The 23,188-nt window shown below is 47.1% G+C and overlaps 1 protein-coding gene across 2 annotated transcripts in view; it reads left to right on the top strand.

Annotated features, from left to right (window-relative positions):
- Nucleotides 1–23,188, top strand: part of SH3BP5 (SH3 domain binding protein 5) — an 80,563-nt gene that overhangs the window by 27,890 nt on the left and 29,485 nt on the right. Inside the window, exon 3 of one of the 2 annotated variants that reach the window (XM_049870711.1) lies at nt 4,865–4,993. The exons of the other annotated variant lie outside the window; for it this stretch is intronic. Within the exon in view, the coding sequence (XP_049726668.1) occupies nt 4,865–4,993 (129 nt within the window). The remainder of the gene's footprint in view (nt 1–4,864; nt 4,994–23,188) is intronic. 2 annotated transcript variants of the gene reach the window in all.

The raw sequence follows: 23,188 nt of genomic DNA, 5'->3' as shown, positions 1-23,188 counted from the left end.
TTTCCTTGGGTGACCTTCCCAGGTGTGTCTGTTGCACAGTGTGTATTCTTAGATCTTAGTGGTAAGACGTGGTGTCAGTGAAAAAGAGGAAGGCCTTGATGAGATGACACAGTGGCTGCAACAGCGGGCTCAAAACATAGCAACAACTGTGAGGATGGTGCAGGACTGGGCAGTGTTTCGTCCAGTCTTACGTAGGGCCACTCTGAGTCAGAACCTAGCAACAAGTACTTATCATACTACATTGTAATTATTTATTTACAGTTTGAGCTTAAATCCTGCCTCTAACATTTCCCAGTTTTGTGACCTTGGGCAAGTTACCTATCCTCTGTGCCCCAGCTTCCTCCTTGTGTAATAACAAACAGGTGGTTATGCCGATTCTACAAGTGATGGGCTTAAAGCGCTCATGATAGTGCCTGTCAGATAGTGAGTTGTCAGTTTGCTCCGCATCCCTCTCTCCTCGCAAGGGTGGAGTTGGTGGGTTGTAGTCACTGGTGCCCAGAATTGATGTGTGCCGTTGAGTCGATTCCAACTCCTAGTGACCCTCTAGGACAGAGTAGATGCCCTGTAGGGTTTCCTAGGTCATAATCTTTGTGGGAGCAAATCGCCACGTCCTTGTCTCCCACGGAGCCACTGGTGAGTTCAAACTGCCAACCCTTTAGTTGGAAGCCGAGCATTTAACCATTGCACCAGTCTTGGCAAATCAGATGTCTCCAGGGGCTGGACAGGGGAGCTGAAGGAGTGAAGTGGACAGGGGAGCTGAAGGAGTGAAGTGGGCAGGGGAGCTGAAGGAGTGAAGTGAGGAGGGGAGCTGAAGGAGTGAAGTGGGCAGGGGAGCTGAAGGAGTGAAGTGGGCAGGGGAGCTGAAGGAGTGAAGTGGGCAGGGAAGCTGAAGGAGTGAAGTGAGGAGGGGAGCTGAAGGAGTGAAGTGGGCAGGGAAGCTGAAGGAGTGAAGTGAAGAGGGGAGCTGAAGGAGTGAAGTGGGCAGGGGAGCTGAAGGAGTGAAGTGGGCAGGGGAGCTGAAGGAGTGAAATGGGCAGGGAAGCTGAAGGAGTGAAGTGAGGAGGGGAGCTGAAGGAGTGAAGTGGGCAGGGGAGCTGAAGGAGTGAAGTGGGCAGGGGAGCTGAAGGAATGAAGTGGGCAGGGGAGCTGAAGGAATGAAGTGGGCAGGGGAGCTGAAGGAGTGAAGTGGGCAGGGGAGCTGAAGGAGTGAAGTGGGCTGGGTGTGACTCACGCAGGAGGGTGGCGGGGACCTGAGGGGGCAGTCCTTGTCTAAGGGGGCATCTTCGACTCCACTCCCAGCTGATGGTTGCCAGGTAGGCATGGGGACCCAGTGTTGCCAGATCATTGGATTTCTGTTTTTAAATGAAAAATTTGAGAATCCACTTTTTTTTAAAAAAATGTGTATTTCCCTGACATTTACTATACGGCCTACAGGCCAAGTGTACTCAGCCTGTTGGCCCAGAGGCTGCTGCTGTGGGGCCATTTTCATCTTACAGAGGAGGCCCAGGGTGATGATGGGACCTGCCCTGGGTCCCATCCTGCCTGGTTTGGCACCCAGTCTCCTCACTCACGGCCTGGGCGCGGATAGTGCTGTCCCGCCTACCACCAGGGTGGTGGCCGGGAGGATTCCGCTCGTGCAGGTGAATGCATTTTGAAAGACAGCTGCCTACACATGTGTAACGGGTTATTCTCATCACATCAACTCCCGCTTTCGGTATTTTTTAGTAGGATCCTGGGTCTCTTTTTATACCAGGAGGAAAAATTGTGTGTATTTATGGAATGCCTACTATCTGCCCATGTCCCTGAGTGATGCAAATGGTTAATGCGCTTGGTTGCTAACCAAAAGGTTGGCGGTTTGAGTCCATCCAGAGGCACCTTGGAAGAAAGGCCTGGCAACCTACTCCTGAAAGCTCACAGGCATTGAAAATCCTATGGAGCACAGTTGTACTCTGACACACAGAATTTGGAATTGACTCAAGGGCAACTGTTTTTTTTTGTTTGTTTCTTATTTTACTGTGTGCCCAGGTACTGTTGGGGTTTTACATTTTCTTTCTCTTTTATTCCTCTGACAGCCCTCTTTATGATATCCTATTTTATAGGCAATAAAAATGATTCATAGAGAAGTTACCTGCTAAGGGCCTGACAGAAAGAGGTTTTACCAGGATTGAATCTGTCCGTCTGATCGGAAGCCTGGGCTTTAGGCGACATGACACTCCCCACTTGTCACGGCAGGGCTCTTGCAGCCAAGCCTGGTAGTACCTTCTGGGGCTTTGCTGTCCTCTGAGCAACGTGAGAGGCCTGGAGACTGGGTGCATCTGTGGCGTTTCCCCAGGAGAACAACTGTAGACTTCTCCTCTGTCTTCAGAAGCTATCGTGGGTGACTCCAGGCCTGGCCAGACAGGACAGGGAGATGCAGGGCCTGGGGGGAAGGGACCAGAGCCTGTGTGAGAAGTGCCATCTGCTCACAAGCTGAGAAACTCCCATAGAAGCAAAGGCCCTATCCCAGGGACTAGGCAACATTTTCAGACCCGACTAGCCAGCCCATGACGTGATATGACAGGGAGGGGGGACTGTATTAGAACAGCGGATCGGAACCTCCCTCACGTCTGTTAGCACCCTGATGGCCCAGGACCAACCAAAAAGCCATTGCTGTTGAGTGGATTCCGACTCAGAACAACCCGGCAGGACAGAATAGAACTGCCCCATAGGGTTTCCAAGGAGCGGCTGGTGGATTTGAATTGCTAACCTTTTGATTAGCAGCCGAGCTCTTAACCACCACACCACCAGGGCCTGGTGACCCAAAAGGCCTCTACAATTCAGTGTTTAGAAATGTTTTCAGACAGGGCCTGCCTCACAAGTACATAGGTAACTTTCTGTCCAATGGAGTGACACAGTTCACCAGCAGGTAAAACAGGGACAGGCCCATGGCTGGTGATCATGTGTTGTTCTCTCTGAGCATCTCTTCCTGCCTCTCTGAAGCACATGTGCTGATACACACATGCACACCCACACACACTCTCACACATACACACCTATACATACGTACATACACATCCACACACACGCATACATATACACACATCACACGTGCACACACATTCGTACTCCCACGTGCACATGCTTATACACACATGCACATATCACAGATGCATGCGCATAAACATGCATGCACTCATATACCTCTTCACATTCATACCCACACACGTACACTCACACGCATACACGTACACGTGCACACATGTACACACATGCACACTCATATGCATACAGGTGTGGCTGCATCAGGCAAAGGCTAAAGGGACAAGGATCAGGGGATGTAGCTCTATGAAGTACCGTCTGACCCTCCAACACATCCTCTTAGCCCTGGTACTACATTTCTTCTTGTCATTTTTTTCTCCTGTACCCCGTAAATTTGATTCATTGACTTTGACGATGCGTTTAAGCTCGGCTCTATCCACTGGCTGGTTCTGTCCTTCCAGACTCTTGTCTAGGCCCAGGTTGTTAGTGGCTGCCTTCAGGATGGGTGGCCACACTTACCTCTTGGCTGTTCTCCACATTCCAGACCTCTAGATTCTTTCCTTTTCTTGCAGACACCACTCTGCTTCCTCCTCCCTCGGTGGAGGGTGGACTCTGCTGCCTACTGGGGACCCAGTATTCCTCTCCCTCCCCCAAATGCCCATTCACACGTCAGCCTCCTATGTGGATGTTTCTGGAAGTTTCCCATGAGTGTCCCTGGACCCCTCTCCAGCCTGGCAAGGGTCTCAGCCTCTGGGTTCCATGGCTCCTGTCCCACCCCATCTTGGCATTGACGTCTCTGGAATGAGGTACTAAGACCTGTCCCACCCAGCAGACTGCAAGTGCCCTGAAGGTAGCAGCCACGCGGAGGTCCAGCACAGGGTCTGGCACGTGGTAAATTCACACTTGTGTTTAAGGCTCACTGTGTCACGTGGTTGAGGACTTTTTGAGAGTGTAGGAAATAATACTATCATCATGACCTGGAGTAGCCAGAGTTGGGTGGACAGGACATTTTCCCCCTGAGGATCTTGACAGAGCTTTTTAATCTAGACTATTGTCCACTATGGGAGTCATCAACCATATGTGGCTATTTAAATGTAAATATAATTAATTAAAATTAACCCACAAATTAAAAATTCCATTCCTCAGTCGTGTTAGCCACATTTCACCTGCTCCATAGCCACATGTGGCTTACCGTGCTCAACAGCTCAGCACATAGAACGTTTTCATCGTTGCAGAAAGTCCTATCGGTGGTGCAGCGTTATTCACTGTCTTGTAAAGGTGTTACTTCAGAGGGTTTATGTGTTGGTGGAGGTCCCTGAGTGGTGCAGATGGTTTGTGCTTGACTAACTTAAAAGTTGGTAGTTCGAACCCACCCCATCAGCACTGCAGAACAAAGGCCTGGTGATCTTCTTCTGTAAAGATTACAGCCAAGAAAACCCTATGGAGCAGTTCTACTCTGTAACACATGGGCTTGCCATGAGTCAGAATCAACTTGACGGCAACAGGCTTGTCTCTTTTTTAGATATTGGAGGAGTCCTTGGGTGGCACAAACAGTTAAGCGCTCGGCTACTAACTGAAAGATTGGTGGATCGAGTCCACCCAGAGGCGCCTCAGAAGAAAGGCCTGTTTGTGACCTATTTCCAAAAAATCAGCCATTGAAAACCCTGTGGAGCACAGTTCTGCTCTGACACGCACAGGGTCTCCATGTGTCGGGATCCAACTCTATGGCAACTGGTGATATATGTTGGGTAAAATCCCTCCTCGGTGTTTCCGGTTAGGTAAAGCAGGTGTTTTCAGATTCCTTCTTAAGCCTGAACTGTGTTTCCTCGATTTCTCCTGGCTGCAGGACGCTCGCCAGAAGTTCCGCTCTGTCCTGGTTGAAGCAACGGTGAAACTGGACGAACTGGTGAAGAAAATTGGTAAAGCTGTGGAAGACTCGAAGCCCTATTGGGAGGCACGGAGGGTGGCGAGGCAGGTAAGGCAGCCTCCAGACCTCTCCCTACAGCTACCCACCTCTCACTGGCACTTCGAGTGTGCCTTTTAATGCTTTATCTTCTGCTGGAGGTTAGAAGTGCAGCTCTCGTGTGAAGGGCAACGGCCATGACGTTGTCAACAGATATGTTTGAAGTCAGCCCCATTCATTTTCCTTCTCCTGTCATCAGCCTTCATTCTAGCCGTCAGTCCTGTTAACAGGGTGCGGGGTCCTAGCATTTGGATGGCTTTGTGAGTGGGCGCTGCCTTGCTGCCTGAGTTGGTGCCCGGGTCCAATTCCCAGGGAGCAGGGGCAGCTTACACCAACATGTGAATGTGTCCAGAACATCAGACTTCTTCCTTTTCCCACTCCTAATGATCGTGTCAGGAAGCAGGAAGAATACTTGCTTCCTTCCTTGCATTCTCCGTATTGTTTGGGATTAATGGATGGTGCAAACTGTTAACATGCTCAGCTACTAACCTGAAGGTTGGAGGTTCGAGCCTACCCAGAGGCCCCTTGGAAGAAAGGCCTGGTGATTTACTTCCTGAAAAATTGTTGTTAGCCCTTGAAAACCCTATGGAGCACAGTTCTATTCTGACATACATGAGGTCGCCATGAGTTGGAACCAACCACAGCAACTGTTTTTTTTTCCTTTTGAAGTATTGGTTCTTTTGTCCTGAGAACCCAAAAAAGCAGCTGAGGAACTGAAGCCAAAATGGAGGCAGCAGTGGAAAGGGTGAGAGGATGCCCTGCTGGGGCTGCTTGTGCCTGCCCTTTTCTCAGTCTTCAGGGGACCTGTGGTCAGGCCGTTGCTGGGGGCTGCTTGGAAACTAGGTCTGGTTTCAGAGTGTCGTCTCTTAACTGCCCCGATGTGACTCAGTGTGCCGACTGTGTCTCCTCCCCACCTCTGGATAGCCAAGCCCTGGGCTGGGGACTTTTCACAGATCTCAGCCCAGTCAAGCTTCTTCCTGACCCAGCGTCTCTTCAGCGTGAATCACCTACCCAGCTGGCTTCTATAACGTGTCTTGAAATAAAAGCCTGGATTTCCCAAGAAGCTGTAAGCAGTTGGTTCAAATTGCAGTTTGCTAACAAATGATCAGTGTCTTTGAACTCACTATTGCCTCTGTTTGGCATCCTCTTAACCCAGATATTTGCATGGTCCATGCCCTCAACTCTAGGTTTCTGCTCAAATGCCACTTTACCCATGAGGACTTCCCAGGCTATTGTATTTAAAGCTGTAACTCGCCACCCACCACCTCTGCCACCTCTAGTCCTCCTTTTCTTCCATAGCACTTGTCACCGTCTGTCCTGTTGTAGTTCACTTGCTTACAGTAAGCAAGGTTCCATGAAGACAGGGCTTCTCTCCACTGCCTTTTTGCCTACAACTTGTTTCCTGCCTCATAACTAGCTGAGCAGAGTGTTGGGAACATGACTGGCAGATCCAGCTTCCTCTAGGTTGGGTTCATTTAAATTTAGTCTGGTGAGTGGGTCCCAGACTGCCTGTGACGCATCCTGGAAGTAGGTTTCACACCACTCCCTTCTTTCCAGCACCCCAGTCCTCTCTGATGGGAAAAGAGGCAACTGAGGTTGGAGGGAACTGGGTTGGGAGGCTCCCAATCTGCCAGAAGCTGGATTGTGGCATCTCTCCTTCCTCTCATCCCTTCACTTGGCTGGTGAGGGCAATGATCATGACAGTTACTGAGTCCCATGGGCAAGCCACTGAGTCATGGAGTCTAATCAGATAATACCTGGACCCCGGGGGTGATTGACTGACTCATACTCAACTGGCGGTGTCCAAGATTCATGTTGAGGGCAGTCTACCCAGTTTTATGTCTTCGAATCCTCCCTGTAACCTCCTGCTGTCTTGCAGGTGGGTCAGGCAGGGCCTGTGGCAGAAGGTCCAGAGCGAACCCTACCCCTTAGCCCCAGGGGACCTTGTTAGTCTAAAGCTGAGGAACTGGAAGTCTGCTCAGAGGATGAGGCTGGGCACTGATGTTCCAATTTAGTGCTGTGGATGGTGGGGCATTGGGCCAGATGGATGAGCTGGTTTGTGTACTGCTGTTCCTCTCTGGCCTTCTCCATGGGGCTGGGGGTGGTGTCTGTCTCCAGCTGCTGCCAAGCGGGGCTTCCCGTTTTCTTCTCCTGGTGTTATCCCACCCCTTCCTTTTTATATTTACAAATCCTCCTGACTGTGTCTAGCAGGGATGGCCTCTGATAGATTCCTTCAAAGCATTTCCTTCAAGTAGGTATGGTGAGTGAGTGAGTGTGTTCTCAGAGCCTCGGCGGCACTGTCTTTGAAACAGTGAGGGGTGTGGGACCAGGCTGGGCTACCTTGTGACGTCAGTGTGAGGACCTGTATGAGATAACGTGTTTGACAATATAATCCCTGCACAAGCTTGGGTTTCAGCCTCATTAAGAAAAATTTGTTCTAGAAAATAGACAAAAAGAAGAAAATGAGGCCCTTCACCTTCTGTTAATATTTGACGTACAGACTTCCCAGTCTTTTTTGTTTGTTTGCGTGTTTGCCAGAATTTATTTTGAGAGCAGTTTTGTGTTTACAGAGAAACTGTGGAGAAAGTCCGGAGATTTCCCTCGTACTTCCCTCTGTCCTGCACGTCGCTTCTCCTGTTAACACCTTATCTTCCTGTGGTACATTGGTTTCAACCAGTATTGCCGCATCGTGATCAACTAAAGTCCGTAGTTTACATTAGGGATCACTCTGTGTCGTACAGTCCTATGGGTTTTGATAAACGCTTGGAAACAGAAGTCACTCTGTAGTCGTGGTTTTATGCTGTGTCTGGGATGCCCATTTCTGCCTCTCTAGAATAAAAAAAAAAAAAAAAAAAAAAATTTTTTTTTTTTTTTTTTTAGAATCTCAGTGGAGCAACAGAGGGGAAAGCCTCCCCGACAACTTGATTTTCTGTAAAGAGTTTACAAAGATTCGTCACTGTCAGGCCAGTGGAAATTGTACTTGCTCATCAAAAATCATATTCACTTTATCGCTTCTGATGTCAACTCCGTTTCTTGCCAGTGAGTCAGATCTAACCCAGTGCTCTTGGAAACCAAGTCCGACTTGCTCAAATTCTGCCAAGGGGAATAAGAACATGACATTTAATTTTTTTTCCCCCTGGGCAGGGAGGGGACAGGGAACTGGCTTTGATTTATTTAAGGGTTTTTGTCTGTGGGCCAGAGCTTGTTTTTACAGCTGCTCTAACATATCTGCCGGCCCCTCTGGCCTTTGGTGTATGGTGGGGGAAGAGTTTGACAAGGGGGCGGAGCCCATGCGACTTGGTCAACTTGAATGACAGAGTGTTTCTTGCTTACTTGGCTCCCTGAGTTCTAAGCAGATCTCGACAGTGGCCTTGGACCTGTTATTTCATCATTGCCAGTCCCAACCCTTGTAATTTTTAAATGGTTGGAATATGTCAGAAGAGAACAGAGTCCTTTTTGCAAACCTGAAGGGCCAAATGCATAAATGCGAAGCAATGAGGGTTATCCAGTGCAGTGTGTGTTTACGTGGCCCTGTCAGTCCATGTCCTGCACTTGACCTCCTTTGGAGAAGTAGGTGGGTGGGGAGACATTTGAAACTTGCAGAGTGACTTAGCTATGGGACAGCTGGTAAAGCTTGGCCTCTGGAGCCAGACTGCTGGCTTTAAATCCCAGCTCACCACTTAACGACTGTGGGACCTTTGGCAGAGGACTTAATCTCAGTGCCTCAGTTTCTTCTTCTATAAAATGCAGTTGTCCCTCAGCTTTTGCTGTGAAACAAACTCCCCAAAACAGGCAGGTTTTCTGAGCTTGGCCAGACTCAGCTGATCTTAGCTGTGGTCAGTCATACATGTACAATCAGTTGGCTGCTTGGCTGGGGGCTGGCTGCTCTTGGATGGCCTCGTGTGTCAGGCCGTTGGCTGGTTGTCAGCTGGAGTGGCAGGGATGACTGGCCCCCATGAGTCTCAACATCCGACAGGCTAGCCTGGGCTTCTTCACATGGTACGTGAGGAGGGAAAGCCCTTTTCAAGCCTCTGCTCTGGTTTAGTTTGTTAAAGTATTATTGGCTAGAGTAAGTCACATGACCAGTCCCAATTCAATGGGTAGGTAAAAATAAACTCCACGTATGAAGCACCTGCAAAGTGTTAATAGCCACTTTTTTCCCCCCAGTTAAAAAAAAAATTTTTTTTTGCCAGATGATTAAATAAGTTAGTACCTGTAAAGTATTTGGATCATAGAAAAGAAATGTAAGTTATTATTCCAGATTTTTCTTTTTCTATCATTGTGCATCTGTGCTACCTTCTTAAAAACAACCAGCCAACTGTGGCAAAAAACCTATGGGATGGGCAGAAGAAGAAAATAGACCTCCTGGCTGGGAGGGGAACCTGTAAGAAGGAGAGATGGTAAGGGCAGAGAGTGACCCCAGACAGGCTGAGTATGTACTGAGTTGCTTGTGAGGATACAATCTGCCAGAGAAGCAAAAAACCATGAGGAGGGTGTAGCTGGCTTGCCCTCTGACTGATCAAAAATGTTCCTTAAACCCAAACAGAAAATGTGTGAGGGTCTTGAATGGATGGGGAATCCTGTTTCCAATGACATAAACAAATACGTCCTTGAATTTCTTGTGTTCATCATAGAGGAACAGGTGTGCTAGTCTTGGTTTGTTGGGAAATTCTGGACGTTGATTTTGTTTGCTGAGGATCTTCTGTAAACGCAGAGTGAGAGGCCCTGGTTCTGCAAAGGTGGAACATAAACTCAAGGATTTACCAGGTATGGGGTTGTTACTGTATTTACTTGTCCAGTGATTTATTTTTCCCTCTAATTTCTTTATTCTTTCATTCAACAAATGTTTATTGGGCACCTAGAAAGTGTCAGGCACTGTTCTCGGCAGTTGGGGTACGTCAGAGAACAGAACAGACCAAGATTATCTCCGGTGGAGCTGACCCCCTTTCAGCAGTCTTGTAAAAGTGCATAGGATGGGATGTTTTGGGCCAAAGTGGAGTCTTCATGTTACTGATCTGGATTAAAGTAAGTGTGTGTGTGTGTGTGTGTGTGTGTGTTCCATGTGAGAAGTAGAGACTGTGGAACGATGACAGTGGGCTAGCACTTTGGCAAATACAAACATCTCAGGGTATTTCCTGAGCATCTCCTCTTTGTCTGCCCTGGCCATCGTGGGCATGAAATGTGGTCTGTACCCTCCAGGAGCACCGTCTACACACATGGAAGGAAGGTGGTTTTATGGCAAAGGTAAATATCTACCAAGCAAGGAACCAAGTAGGAAGTTCATTTATTTGAACACTAAACCAGACAGCACAGGGTATAGACAATGTGTGAAAAGAAGCCAGTGGGGTCGAGGGTGCTGGGTGGGTGGGTGGAAGGGGGGCTGCCCACCAGGAAGGTCCATGGGGAAAGGTGCCCCTGAGTCCCAAAGCACAGGAGGGAGTCTGGATAGAAAGAAGAGCAGAGATCTGAGGGAGAAGCCAGTGTGAATGCAAACTCTGGTGAGGACATCAGCTCCAGGGTTGGGGAAAGGGAGGCCTGGGGAGCTGTAAGGGCCAGATGGCAAAGCAGTGGTGTGGCCAGATGAGGGAGGCCTTACAGCCTCAGCCTGGCTTTCAGACTTGGTTGAGAGGCCAGAAAGCAGCCTCTGTGGGCTCTGGAGCAAGGGCTTATCCAGTGTTGGAGTTGATTAGGCATTGATGCCATCTGAGGAGAGCAGGTAGGAAAAATTATCTACTTATAGGGCTATAGAAAGTTTTTGAGCTCATCTGTACAGTTATTTATCTGTGCGTCCCGAGTGATTTGGGGCCCTCTGAAACTTCTTCCTCTCATGGCACTCTGTCCCATTTCTCCTGGGACGTTCCTTCAAGTTCCTTCCTCAAGCCTCCCTTCTTCCCAGTCAGCAGTATTAACAGCAACACCACTCCCTGAGTGCTAAGTATAGTCACTGTGCTTATTGCTTTGTGTAAAAAAAAAGTAGAGGCTGTTATTTGTTTTCCCTTTTGTTCCCTTATTACACTCGAAACTACAGCCCAAGGACTACTACATGGGCCTTTATGTAAACGTTTCTGGTGCTGTGGCCTAACCTGAGAGAAGAATATGAAGGGAGGCTGTGCCCAGCTTAGTGGTTAATTAGCTGTAGAGATGGAATTGTAGGGAGCGCTACCGTTTTCGCCTGGGGAGGGTGACCAGCCAGTGGGACACTGAGAGTCTGGAGTTCACTCTTCAGTCTGTTAAAGTTGAAGTAACTGGGTACCTTGATCATGAGGAATGTTATTGGCTAGAACGCAGGGGGAGTTGGTGGTAGGGAGTTGGGAGTCAGTGATGGAGGTGACAGTTTACTGGAAGAGAGTGTGGGGAGAGCTGAGGGTCATAGGTTAAGGATGAAGGAGGGGGTAAGGAGGAGAGGGATTTTTAACACTTGCTGTGTGCCAGGTACTTTCCTATGCCCTTTGCATCCATGAGGAAGCTCCTTTTTTTTTTTTTTTTTAATTTTACAGACTTGGAAGCAGGCTTAGAGGGGTTGAGTAGGTTATTCAAATGACTATCTACAGTCCTCATTTATCGAGCATATACTAAGTACCTGGGTCTGTAATAGGGAGGCTTGGTGGTGCAGTGGTTAAAGAGCTTGGCTGCTAACCAGAAGGTCAGTGGTTTCAACCCTCAGCTGTTCCATGGGAGAAAAATGTGTCCATCTGCTTCCATAAAGATTTACAGCCTTGGAAACCCTATGGGGCAGCTCTGCTCTGCCCGTTAAAGTCACTGTGAGTTGGGATCAACTCAATGACAGTGGATTTGGTTTGGTGGGGTCTATAGTAGTAGGTCTTTTATGTACATTATCTTATGTAATCCCAACAGCAAGGCTGCAAGGTAGTATTATTATGCCCATCATACTGAAGGGGTAATAACTGAGGCCAGGGACAGGTTACCCAGTGAGCAAGGTAAACACGTATTTAGGGCATCAACAAAACAGGGGCACCAGTTGTCCAAAGCAAAGACCCATAGATGCCAAGCAGACAGGACACAAGGAAAAGTGAACACCACAGTGGAAGAGAGCTGACAGGGCACTAAATGAAATTGATACCAGCTCCAGTGCTTCATGGGAATGTGCCAGCCAGAATTAAAATTCACACAGGGTCACAAGAGCACCAGTGTGCAAGGTTGTTTAAACTATGAGGCCCCTACCACTTCAGCGCCTTTGTTGATCTCTGTCTCCTATGGTTCCCTCTCTTGTAATTGAAACTCCTTATCTCGGTGGGTGTCTTGGGAGTATACTCTTTTTTTCTAATAAAAGATAGGGGTAGGCCATTGAGTCTTAACTCTTGCTACACCTACCCAATATGCAACTGGATCCAACATGAGTGGTTACTGGACAAGGGCAGATTATATGACTAGATAACAGTTCTCTGATCAATTTTGAGAGAACCACCTGATTGATCCACATCTGCTGATCCAGTGTCCCTAACCAGGAGGGCCAGCAATGCTGTTTGCCACATACAAACACAAGGGTATGCCCTTGTGCACGTCCTGGTAAACAACCAATGGGAACTCCAGTCCCAGCTGATGCACAGAAGTGAGGGAACTTAAAGAAGTCCACCATTGCAATGAATTCAATCAAGTTAACTTTTTAACTGTATTGCATTTACATACAGAGTTATGTATTAAATTTTATAAACAATAATATTTATAACTTTAACTTTAAAAATATATTTGGCATACACGTGGACGCAATCTAGCATACATTTAATATAATATTAACATGGGTAATAATTTAATAGTAACATAGCAAACATCCAAAAAATACTGGAAATGTTAATATTTATCTAACACGAAAATTTTAATTTATATATCAAGTGAGTTTCGTTTCTGGTCTGTTGTGTGGGACACAATGCTTATTGTTACTCTGTATACGTGAAATCACTGAAGAATTTGGAAGAGCGAAGAATAGAAAGAAATGTTTTTAATTATATTAGAAATGAAAGAGGAGAAAGACCTAGCTAAAAACAAAATAGTAATTTGTTATAATATTTGCTTTCTGATCATTAAATTTCCTTTTATAACATTTTTTTCATTTGTTCATTTATAACTAGCATTTATTACAAACAAGCATCAAAACTGAAGTACGAGCCATTTAAAGCAAAATTGGTATAAAGTCAGCTTTTCAGTGTGGGAGATCAACAGAGTCTTACATTGATTGTTGAAACAACTAGGTTCACTGAGTCGTTTTCTTTGTTGTAGAGTATGTGGAATATTCTTTTTTTAGTATAGTATACAGTAAACATCCTAGTACCTGCATCTACTAAAAATTTTATAATCCAGTTCATCTCAGTCCACTAAAATGACATACGCCACTCTTGAGTTCAATCACTAATATTATAGTTGCATTTGAAAAGAAGTTACACCATGGATAACTAAGACACACACACACATATGTGTATGTATATGTACATATAACTCACGTATCCTGTTTGAATGCGTGGGTAAACAGAGGAGGGGGCACCACAGATTATCGGTGTCTAGGGCCCTCACGTGCCTTAATCCGACTCTGATTGAGGCTTAGGAAGGTAAATATCATGCCCCAGACACCACAGACCTTGTAAGGACAGCAGCTAAGGTTTAAACCCCAGTCTACCTGGTTCTAGCTGCTGACTGGCACCTGGCATGTAGTCAGCATTTAGTGACAACATGAAAGCGTCAACTACACCCTGACACATCTGAGGAGAACAGTTAAGAAAAATTATCGATCTGTAGGGCTACAGGAAATTTTTGAACTTATCTGTACCATTATATATCTGTGCTGTTCCCTGTTTTCTGCTCTGGGATAACTGAGAGGCTCTTGTTTGGAGTAATTTGGGGCCCTTTGAAACTCCTTCCCTTCGTGGAGCTCTGTCCCAGTTCTCTTGCTCCATTCATCCAAGTTCGTCATGCCTCCCTTCTTCCGTTCCTCCCTTCTTCCCGGTCACGTTCGTTTCTGCTGAGTCACCCACCCGCTGTGCCTGAGTGGCAGTTTTTATTGGAGGACTTCGTGTGGGGAGGTTGGGTTATTGACGTCCATCTCTGTGGCCCTGGCCACGCTCCCCGTCGGTGGCCTCAGGCCAGTTCTTGGGAACTGTGTGCGTCATTGCTGCTGTCCAAGGTAAGGGCAATTGCTGAGTGACGGGCATCTGTTCCAAAGCAGAGTTGCTGGTGATTTATGGCGAGAAAGCAGAGTGGGCTCTTAACTCTGTCTTGCCTGGAAGACCTGGTATTGCCTTGCAATCCTGGTTAGGGATTCTGGGGAAGAAGTAGCTGTATCTTGGAAGCCTAGAATCTTGAATAAGGAGCCCTGGTGGCACAATGGTTAAGCGCTCAGCTGCTAACCAGAAGGTTGGCTGTTCAAACCCACCCAGCTCTGTGGGCGAAAGACCTGGAGATCTGCTTCTGTAAAGATTACAGCCAAGAAATCCTATGGGGCTGTTCTACTCTGTCACGTGGGGTCACTATGAGGCGGAATTGACACGATGGCACCCAACAACCCAACAGAATCTTGAGTTAAGCTGGGGTCAGTAGGGAGAGAGGCGGAGTGCTCCGGCGAGGAGGTCTTGAGCCTCCAGTCAGAAGGGTCCTCCCCTGTTTAGAGTTGGCTGCACCTCTTGCTTGGCTGGCTCTGCCTCAGGCATTTTCTGCTTGGGGTGGAGTAGGTAGAGGTAACTCTTGCTGATCTTGAGGTTTTCTCTTCCTGTTTCTTTGTCCCCTTAGCCTTTCTCTGGGGTGTGGCTGATTGCCCTTCTTGTGCTGTTTGGTGGGCCATGTGCTGCCTGCAGCTCACTGATGTGGTTTGTTACCACAAGAGGCAGCGGTTAAAGGGAAAGCAGGCTGGAGTTTTGTTTATTTCTGAAACCTTGATGCTCCTTAGACGTTTCTCTCTCTTTTAAAGATAGACATGACTGTCCGAAATTGTTTATTGGATATGAATTTTACAAGCGTTGCTTCTATTAGTGGTAACGGTGGAGCTGGAAAGTCTTGCACATTCTCCAAGGGGCACAGCGAGAACCACCAGTATAGTGTGGTGGAACTTGTGGCCTTTCCCAAAGCCACGGCCCTCACAGCCTGCAGAGGTCAGCCTGCATAGCCCCCTGTGCCTGTGCTTGGTGATCCACGGGGTGTCAGGGTTTCTTTTCATGGTTTTATGGAATAATTTCCTCAAGGAATTTGTACCTGGAATCTTCGCTAACCCAGGACTCCCACAGCCCCACAGTGATGTCTAGCTTGCTCCTCAGCAGCAGACGCTTTGAAGAAACTTCAGAGGGTTAACACCACCGTGGACAGGCGTGCCATAGGTCGCGCCCTGAGGCACCGGGTGTCTGTGGCCACCACAGTGCACAGATGAGACATAACCTTCTTGGCCTTGTATCCCAGTCTGTGTGTCTTAAAAAAATTTTTTAAAACCGTTAGCTATTTTTAATAAAATTATCCCATTGATGTGGATACCCCCTCTCCCCCTCTGGAGGAAACCCTGGTGGCATAGTGGTTAAGAGTTTGGCTGCTAACCGAAAGGTCAGCAGTTCAGATCCACCAGGCGCTTCCTGGAATCCCTATGGGTCAGTTCTACTCTGTCTTATAGCGTCACTATAGTTGGAATCAACTCGATGGCAACGGGTACGCGAGTCCCCTCTGTAAGCAACAAGGCGTTCGTTCCCTGGAGGAGTGGCAGGGTGATTCATTTCTCAGCTGAAGAAAACCAGGATGTATTTTTGCTACCAGTTTGCCAACAGAGGAACAGCCATTGAAAACCCTATGGAGCACAGTTCTACTCTGACACACAGAGTCTCTGTAAGTCAAGTCAATTCTATGGCAACTGGTGTTTTTGCCAAGAGGGGTAGGCCTTTTTATGTTGCTGGGCAACAAGGTTTAGTCCCTGGCCAAAAGGTGATGTTTCTCTTCCATTCTCTTGGCTCACCTTTCTGTTCCCGTTCCTGGCCTTGGAGATACCCTCTGCGCACCTTGCTTTCCTTCCTTTCTCTTCACTCTTCCTTCCCCACCCCTCCCAGCTGTGGCTGTTCATATTCTTTACCTCCCCTTCTATGCAAATCTACCCTTCAGAGAGAACCTGGCCAGTTTATTCACACTGTGAAATAACTGATATGACTGAAAAAAGATTGAAAGTCTCTCTGGTCTCTGCTTTTGGGACTGCTTATTCCCAGCTCAGGGCTTATCACACAGCAGGAGCTTCTCCGTGTGTGTGTGAAGGAACCACACCTGTGTTAGGCTGCCATCACCCATCACACTGGGAGGGACATTTTTAGAAGTCCAGGCCATAGATAGAATTTTTATTTCTGAGTGGTGGTGTGTCATCCTGGTGTTTAAGCCAAAGGTAGGGTTAGCAGATAAAATATAAGATACTCAGCTAAATTGGAATTTCAGATAATTTTTTTAGTATAAGTATGTCCCGTGTAGTATTTGGGACATACTTACACTAAGAAATTTTTTGTTGTTTATCTCAAATGCAGATTTAACTAAGAGTCCTATGCTTTTATTTGCTAAATCTGGCAGCCCTACAAAGGAGGGAAGTTGTGGTGTCCAGGCATTAGCAAGGTAGAGAGAGTAGTTCTGGCGTCCGATGCCCGGGTTCCTGAATTCATGATGTGTGGTGCTCTGGGAGGATTCTGACCCTCGCTTTGCCATTCCTTAGCCCAGAGTCTTGGGCAGGCGGTGGTGTTGCGTGCTGTCGAGTTGAGTTGATTCTGACTCATAGCGACCCCATGGGACACAGTAGAACTGCCCCACAGGGTTTCCATTTGCAGTAACACTAATTTTGACCAAACCTGTTGCCGTTGAGTCAATTCCAACTCATAGTGACCCTATAAGGCAGAGTAGAACTGCCCCATAGGGCTTCCAAGGAGTGGCTGGTGGATTTAAACTCCCGACATCTTGGTTAGCAGCTGTAGCTCTTAACCACTGCGCCACCAGGGCTCCCAATAATTTTGACCAGTCTACATTAAATTTTGAAAGACTTCTCAACACATAAAAATTAGTCATTTCCTGAGCTTGTGCCTGTCATGGCTACCATGTCCAGAAGTTCTTCAGTTATGTCAAAAGTTTCATCTACGTCACGAATAAATACAGCCAGCTGGGTGGTGTTATTTGTATCAGTGCTCTCGGGAGCTGCAGTGGAGAAAGCCACAGATGATTGAACTTTTTCCGGCAACTTACCCTGCAGGTTCTCAGACCTCGTCAACTTGCTGAGCAACAATATTACCAGTTAGTCTTATGTTCACAAATGCTTGTTTCTGTTCAAGGCACATAATTTCTGCTGCAATCAATAGACAATTATTTTATAAACTCACCATCTGTTAAAGGTTTTAATCTTTAATCTGTAATCCTTACCGAAGCAGATTGCCATGTCTTTTTTCCCTTGGAGCTGCTTGTGGGTTCTAACCGCCGATCTTTCAGTTACCAGCTGAGCGCTTTAACCACTGCACCACCAGGACTCCTTAGGCAGTCATAAGCGAGTACATGCGTGGGAGTACTCAGTACACTGAAAAGTACTCAATGTGCTCATGCTGCTGTTCCAGCTACTTCTAAGCCTGGTGTTTCTAGGGAGATAGGGAGTTTCTAAAATAAGGATCTGTGTCTAGGATTTCTCCTATCCCTGCTGACCCTGACTAACCCTGACTCCTGTCTGATCAGCTCCATACAGAATTCTGAAGGGTTCCATAGGAAGCCACACCAATTGGGTCTCTTCTGAAGAATCTTCTAGAATATGGGTTCCTCAGCTGTGCTTTCCCCTGGCTTCTCTAGCTACTACCTAGCTTCTAGCTTTCTTCTCTTCCCCATGCCTGAGGGCCTTTATTAGTTTTTTGATCATTTGTTTTTTTATTCATTTTTCCATTGAAAAAATTTTCTAGGCACTGGGGAATTTACATTCTTGTAGAGGAAAGAGCACCTCTTTGCTTTAATTAAGGCAACGATCAGCTATGTTTGGGAAGCCTTGCTTTGTACACTTCACTTTGAAGAAGTGGTTTAAAAAAGATAAGAACATCTACTCATCATTCCTTAACAGTCCTAGTGTATTTCCCAGCCCTTTGGCAAAGTACCACACACATGGGAGAGAAGGTGCTAAACTTTTTTTTTTTTTGTAATTTCTAAAAATGGTAGATAGCTGACATCTTCTAAGGTGCTCTCTTTCTTTGAATTCGAGTCTCTTGATTTCAGGGTCAGGCCATCTGAACAAGGTTCTCTTTATACAGAGAAGACTAGGAGTTATTTCACACTGACCTGGGCACTCAACCAGGGTGGTACAAAGCACCTGTAGTGGGCTCTTTTGAGAGTAGTTGTTGAAAAGAAATCATGAGATGTAAGGCACTGTATTAGTTTTTCTAGCTGGCCCCATCCCAACACCTAAGGTCACAGGACAATATACAGAGGAAGTTTTACATCTTGAGATTCTGGAACTTACACTCCTGTGCTCAAAATGATGGCCTTATCTTATGTTAAGTAGGAATTTGGCTCCAAGTAGCAGAGGACTCAAAAACAATGGCCCAAGCACACAAGGATTCATTCTCTCACATAAAAGAAGACTTGAATTAAGGAGCCTAGGATCGGTGCCATGCTTTCATGGTCCTCTGAGACCCAGTGTCCTATATACTGCTCTCTCCTAGTATGTGAGTCCCATCCTCAGAGTCAACTCATGGTCCAAGATGGCTCCAGGAGCTCCAGCTATTACATCTGCATTTCAGGATAGGAGGGAGAGAGAAAAGGAGAGGAATATATGCTCCTTCCATTATAAAGGGTCTCCTTGGAAACCCCAAACAACACTTCTGCTTCTGTTTCTTTGGGCAGAACCTAGTCACGTAGTCACACATAGCTGCAAGGGAGGCTTGGAAGTACAGACTATCAGCTAGCTAAGCAGGGTTGTTTCTAAGGATGAAGGGGAGAATGGATATTGGGAGGCACCTGTCACATTCTGCCACGTCTGTACTCTGGTTTATCTGACTGCTAGGCTCTGGTTGAAAGAGTTAGTTGTGGGTATATGTGACCCACAAAGCAGGCACAGGACTCCTTTGAGCAGGGAAATACAGGAACCACCCGCATGTCTCTGCTACATCACTTCCTTCCCTTCATGGTGTGTGGAAACCTTCCTCTGCCTTATATCATGTTGGAGACTGTGAGGAAATGCTAGCGTCCTGTAAAGGTGTAAGTGTATGTGTTTTATCAAATCACAGAATCCATTTGTACTTTCTCTTAACAAATACTCATTAAACGACTCATTTCCCATTGCCACTTCCGTGGCGTGCAAGCCCTTGTGTCTTACCTAGACTGTTGAAATAGCCTTTCAGCTGGTCTTCCTGCCTCCTAAAACCTGTGGCCATGGAGTCGACTCCAACTCATGGCGACCCCGTGTGTGTCAGAGTAGAACTGTGCTCCACAGGGTTTTCAGTGGCTGGTTTTTCATAAGTAGATTGCCAGGTCTTTCTTCCAGGGTACCTCTGGTTGGACGTGAACTTCCAACCTTTTGGTTTGCAGCCAAGTGCATTAACTGTACCACCCAGGGACTCCTTCATCCCTCTAGTGTACCCCCTCTTACTGCATCTCTCTCTACTGCCTCCTCCACCGAATTCTCTCACCATAGTTAGTTCTGCTGGTAGTTGGCTGTGCTCGGAAAGTGCAGCGCAGTTCTCCTGTCTCCAGTATCAAGCCGAATCTGAGCGCTGGGTACAAGCCTCTTGCCTATGGCCCGTTGCCGCCGCCGTCTCTGGCTCTCTGAGCTTCTCTATGCTGTGCCTCAGTGTGCGCCTCCTCCCCTGCCCCGGCCCGGCCCAGCCCGTCCCTCCTCACAATTACTGGGCACGTCCTGTTTTCACTCAGGATGTCCAAGTACACCATGGACCGACTGCTTTGTGTCACTACGCGTTCTGTTTCCTTTGCCTGAAATATTTACCCCACCAGACTGACTAGCTGCATGCTATCCAAAACAGTAGCCTTTAGCCACACATGGCTGTTTAAATATAAATATTAAATTAAACTCAGTTAAATAAAAGCCACCTTGCCAGTCACACTTGCCACATTTCAAGTGCTCAGTGGCCACTCTGTTTGGTGGCTACCATATGGGACGGTGCAGATCAGAGCATGTCCATCACCACAGAAGATTCTAGTGGACGGTACTGTTTCGCTTTTACCCTTCCTTGAAGGCACAGGTCAATTGTAACTTCCATGAAGCCTTCCTGCAGCCCCTCTCCCTCACTAAGCTTTCCTTCAGCTCTGATTCTTTGAGAATGTGGTGAAAGTCCCAGACGCCACCCTTTGAAAACACTGTACAGGCGCATGGTGCATAAATTATAAAAGTAATTGCAAGGTATTCACCTGCTCCCCTTGGAGACAATCCAGGCTAATTTTACTAGTTACTTTTTTTTTTTTAATAACAGCTAACATTTATGTTCTGCTTGCTACGTGCCTGTTCTCAGCCCTTTACAGGTGTTAACTCACTTGTTCCTCAAAACAATGAAGTAGGTTTCGTTTTTTATCTGCATTTTGCAGATGAGGAAATGGAGGCACAGAGAAGTAAAATAAATTGCTCAGGCTATAAAGTCAGTGAGTGGCCAGGCAGCCGGAGCTCCACGTCTTTATTTCTAACCTTTGCACTATGGATTACAGAGCCCTGGTGCATGGTTAGATGCTCTGCTGCTAACCAAAAATTTGGTGGTTCAAACCCATTCGGTGGCTGTACAGGAGAAAGACTTGGCAATGTGCTTCCTTAAAGTTACAGCCAAGAAAACCCAGTGGGGCAGTTCTGTTGTGTCCAGTAGGGTCATTGTGAGTCAGAATTGACTCAATGGCACCCAACAACAACAGCCAGGTTAAGAATCCCACCCAGACAGTGAGCTCTTTGGGAGCAGAAATTCCATCTTATCCTTCCTCCAAATTCACGATGCTTGGTGAAAGTGAAATGAGTGCTTGGTGAAAAGAGGAATGCCTGGAGTTAATTGAAAGAGTTACAGAAATTTAGACATGATAGTCTCAGCCTGAGACATTTGGATTCTTCCATGCGGGGTCTTATTCTTTCTTCGTGCCATTGGCTACAATTTCTTCCTGGCTCCTTGGGGCTGGGAGAAGTGCCTGGGTCCCTCAAATCTGCTTACAGCGTGACAATACCAGGTGGGAAGGAGGGGATTTGCCAGGAGCCCTGGCTCACATGGATGCCAGCTTGTGCCAACCTCGCCTCCCCACACAGGGGGCCCAGCTGCTGCCTTGGCGATGTCAGACGGCGATACCTGTCTTTTGCACAGATCCTTACTTAGGTGGCTTGAAGGGGCCTGGGCTCCAGTGGGGCAGAGGGACCCCTGGATGTATGCGCTTCTGTGCTCATTGCTCTTCCCAGCAGCCTGCTCTGGCCAGGGTCCACGGCCACAGTGATGCTGCCATCTGTGTACCTGCATTGCAACAGAGCCCTCAGCGTTTTGATGTGCCCTGCTAAACAGGGACGCGTGCTGTGGTGCTCACTCTTATTTGTAGTAATCCCACACTTTCACCTGTATCCCCCTGACCTTGGATTCTTTTGGAGATCTTCTTGCAGGCAGTCATTAAAATTAAGGTAAGTCACCCATGTCATTTGCTGACCCAGAGGCAGGAGATGGGTTGGAGGAGGGGAGTTTGACGTTTCAGCAAATCACTTATTCCTTTGGCTGTGCTTAAGTGTACCAGCCAACAGATGGGGCCAAATGGCCCAGGGAAGCCTGAGCCTGGAGAAGCGGGAAGGGTCAGTGGATGTCCCTGGCTGATGAAGGACTTAGAATAGCACCAGCTTCCAAGTGCAGAATCGCCACCAGCCTGGTGGTGGGGGATTTGCAGATGTGCAAAACGTGGTCACTGCCTTCAGGGAGTTGGCAGTTTTGTTGTTGTTGATTGTCTTTGAGTCAGTTCCGACTCTTGGCGACCCCATGGATGCAGAGTAGGATTGTGCTGTGTAGGGTTTTCAAGGCTGTTCTTTGGGAAGCAGATTGCCAGGCCTGTCTTCCTAGGTGCCTCTGGGTGGTTTCGAACTGCCAACCCTTTGGCTAGTAGTTGAGCTCTTATTGGTTTGTACCACCCAGAGACTCTATGGAAATAGTAAAATAATTCAAGCAATAGGTTGCCAACGTGTTCATAGTTTTGGACATTTTCAAAGTGTTTTTTTCACATACTCTATCTTAAATCATGGTAAATGTTGTTGTTAGCTGCCATCAAGCCACCTCTGACTCATGGGAACCTTTATATAACAGTGAAACATTGCTCAGTCCCACATCATCCCCCGATGGTTGCTGTGTTTGTATCTTCCAGCACTATATTGGATAATGATCCTGTTTTGATCCACAAGGTTTTTATTGGCCGGTTTTTGGAAGTAGATCACCAGGTCATTCTTCCTAGTCTGTCTTAGTCTGGAAGCTCTGCTGAAGCCTCTCTACCATGGGTGACCCTGCTGGTATTTGACATCCTGGTGGCATAGCTTCCAGCATCACAGCAACACGCAAGCCATCACAGTATGACAGACAGACAGGTGCTGGTATAACATGGTACGCTGCTCAAATAAATGCAGAAACTTCGTCCTGTGAATTGAGAGAGGGTAAAATTTCACCTAGGAATGAATTTCCTGAAGACCCATTGGAACCTGGACTGCATAGCATTCAGCTTGGGGGAGGTGGGGTGGGTGGAGTGGGAAATTATTATGATCTTGAATGGCATTCATGCTACATGATTTAGTGTATACAATTTGGTGGTTATTCAGGTGAGTTTTCACATCCCCATATAGGTGTGGTTCCAAGTGTCAGTGCACCAGAGACATTTATCTGATTGTGTGAGCCACAGGAGAAAAAAATCACAAGGTGCGTTAAAATGATTGGCCACAGGGGTTATCATTTATACCCAAGCTTGGTACCTTAATTAACAAATGTTTCTTAAAACATCTGCAATGTATCGGCCACTATGCTGCCCATACCCATTGCCGTCGAGTTGATTCCCACTCATAGCGACTATGCTAGGTTTTAGCAATTAAAAAATTCAGTAACACAGCCCAGGTGCTCATCAGGCTTCCTGGGACAATAGGGGTGATGTTGTTTTAAAGACGTTTTAGAAATTCCATGCGCTGCGCACAAAGGAAGAAGCCTGGGTGCTGCAACCATTACCAGCTCAGCTGCTAACCAAAAGGTTGATGTTTCGAACCCACCCGGGGGCTCTGCGGGAGAAGGACCTGGTGAT

Source organism: Elephas maximus, chromosome 27 (genome assembly GCF_024166365.1).
Source record: "Elephas maximus indicus isolate mEleMax1 chromosome 27, mEleMax1 primary haplotype, whole genome shotgun sequence".
In the NCBI taxonomy this organism is placed as follows: domain Eukaryota; kingdom Metazoa; phylum Chordata; class Mammalia; order Proboscidea; family Elephantidae; genus Elephas; species Elephas maximus.
The sequence above is the reverse complement of the archived record's forward strand: the minus strand, read 5'-3'. Positions and strand labels throughout refer to the sequence as shown.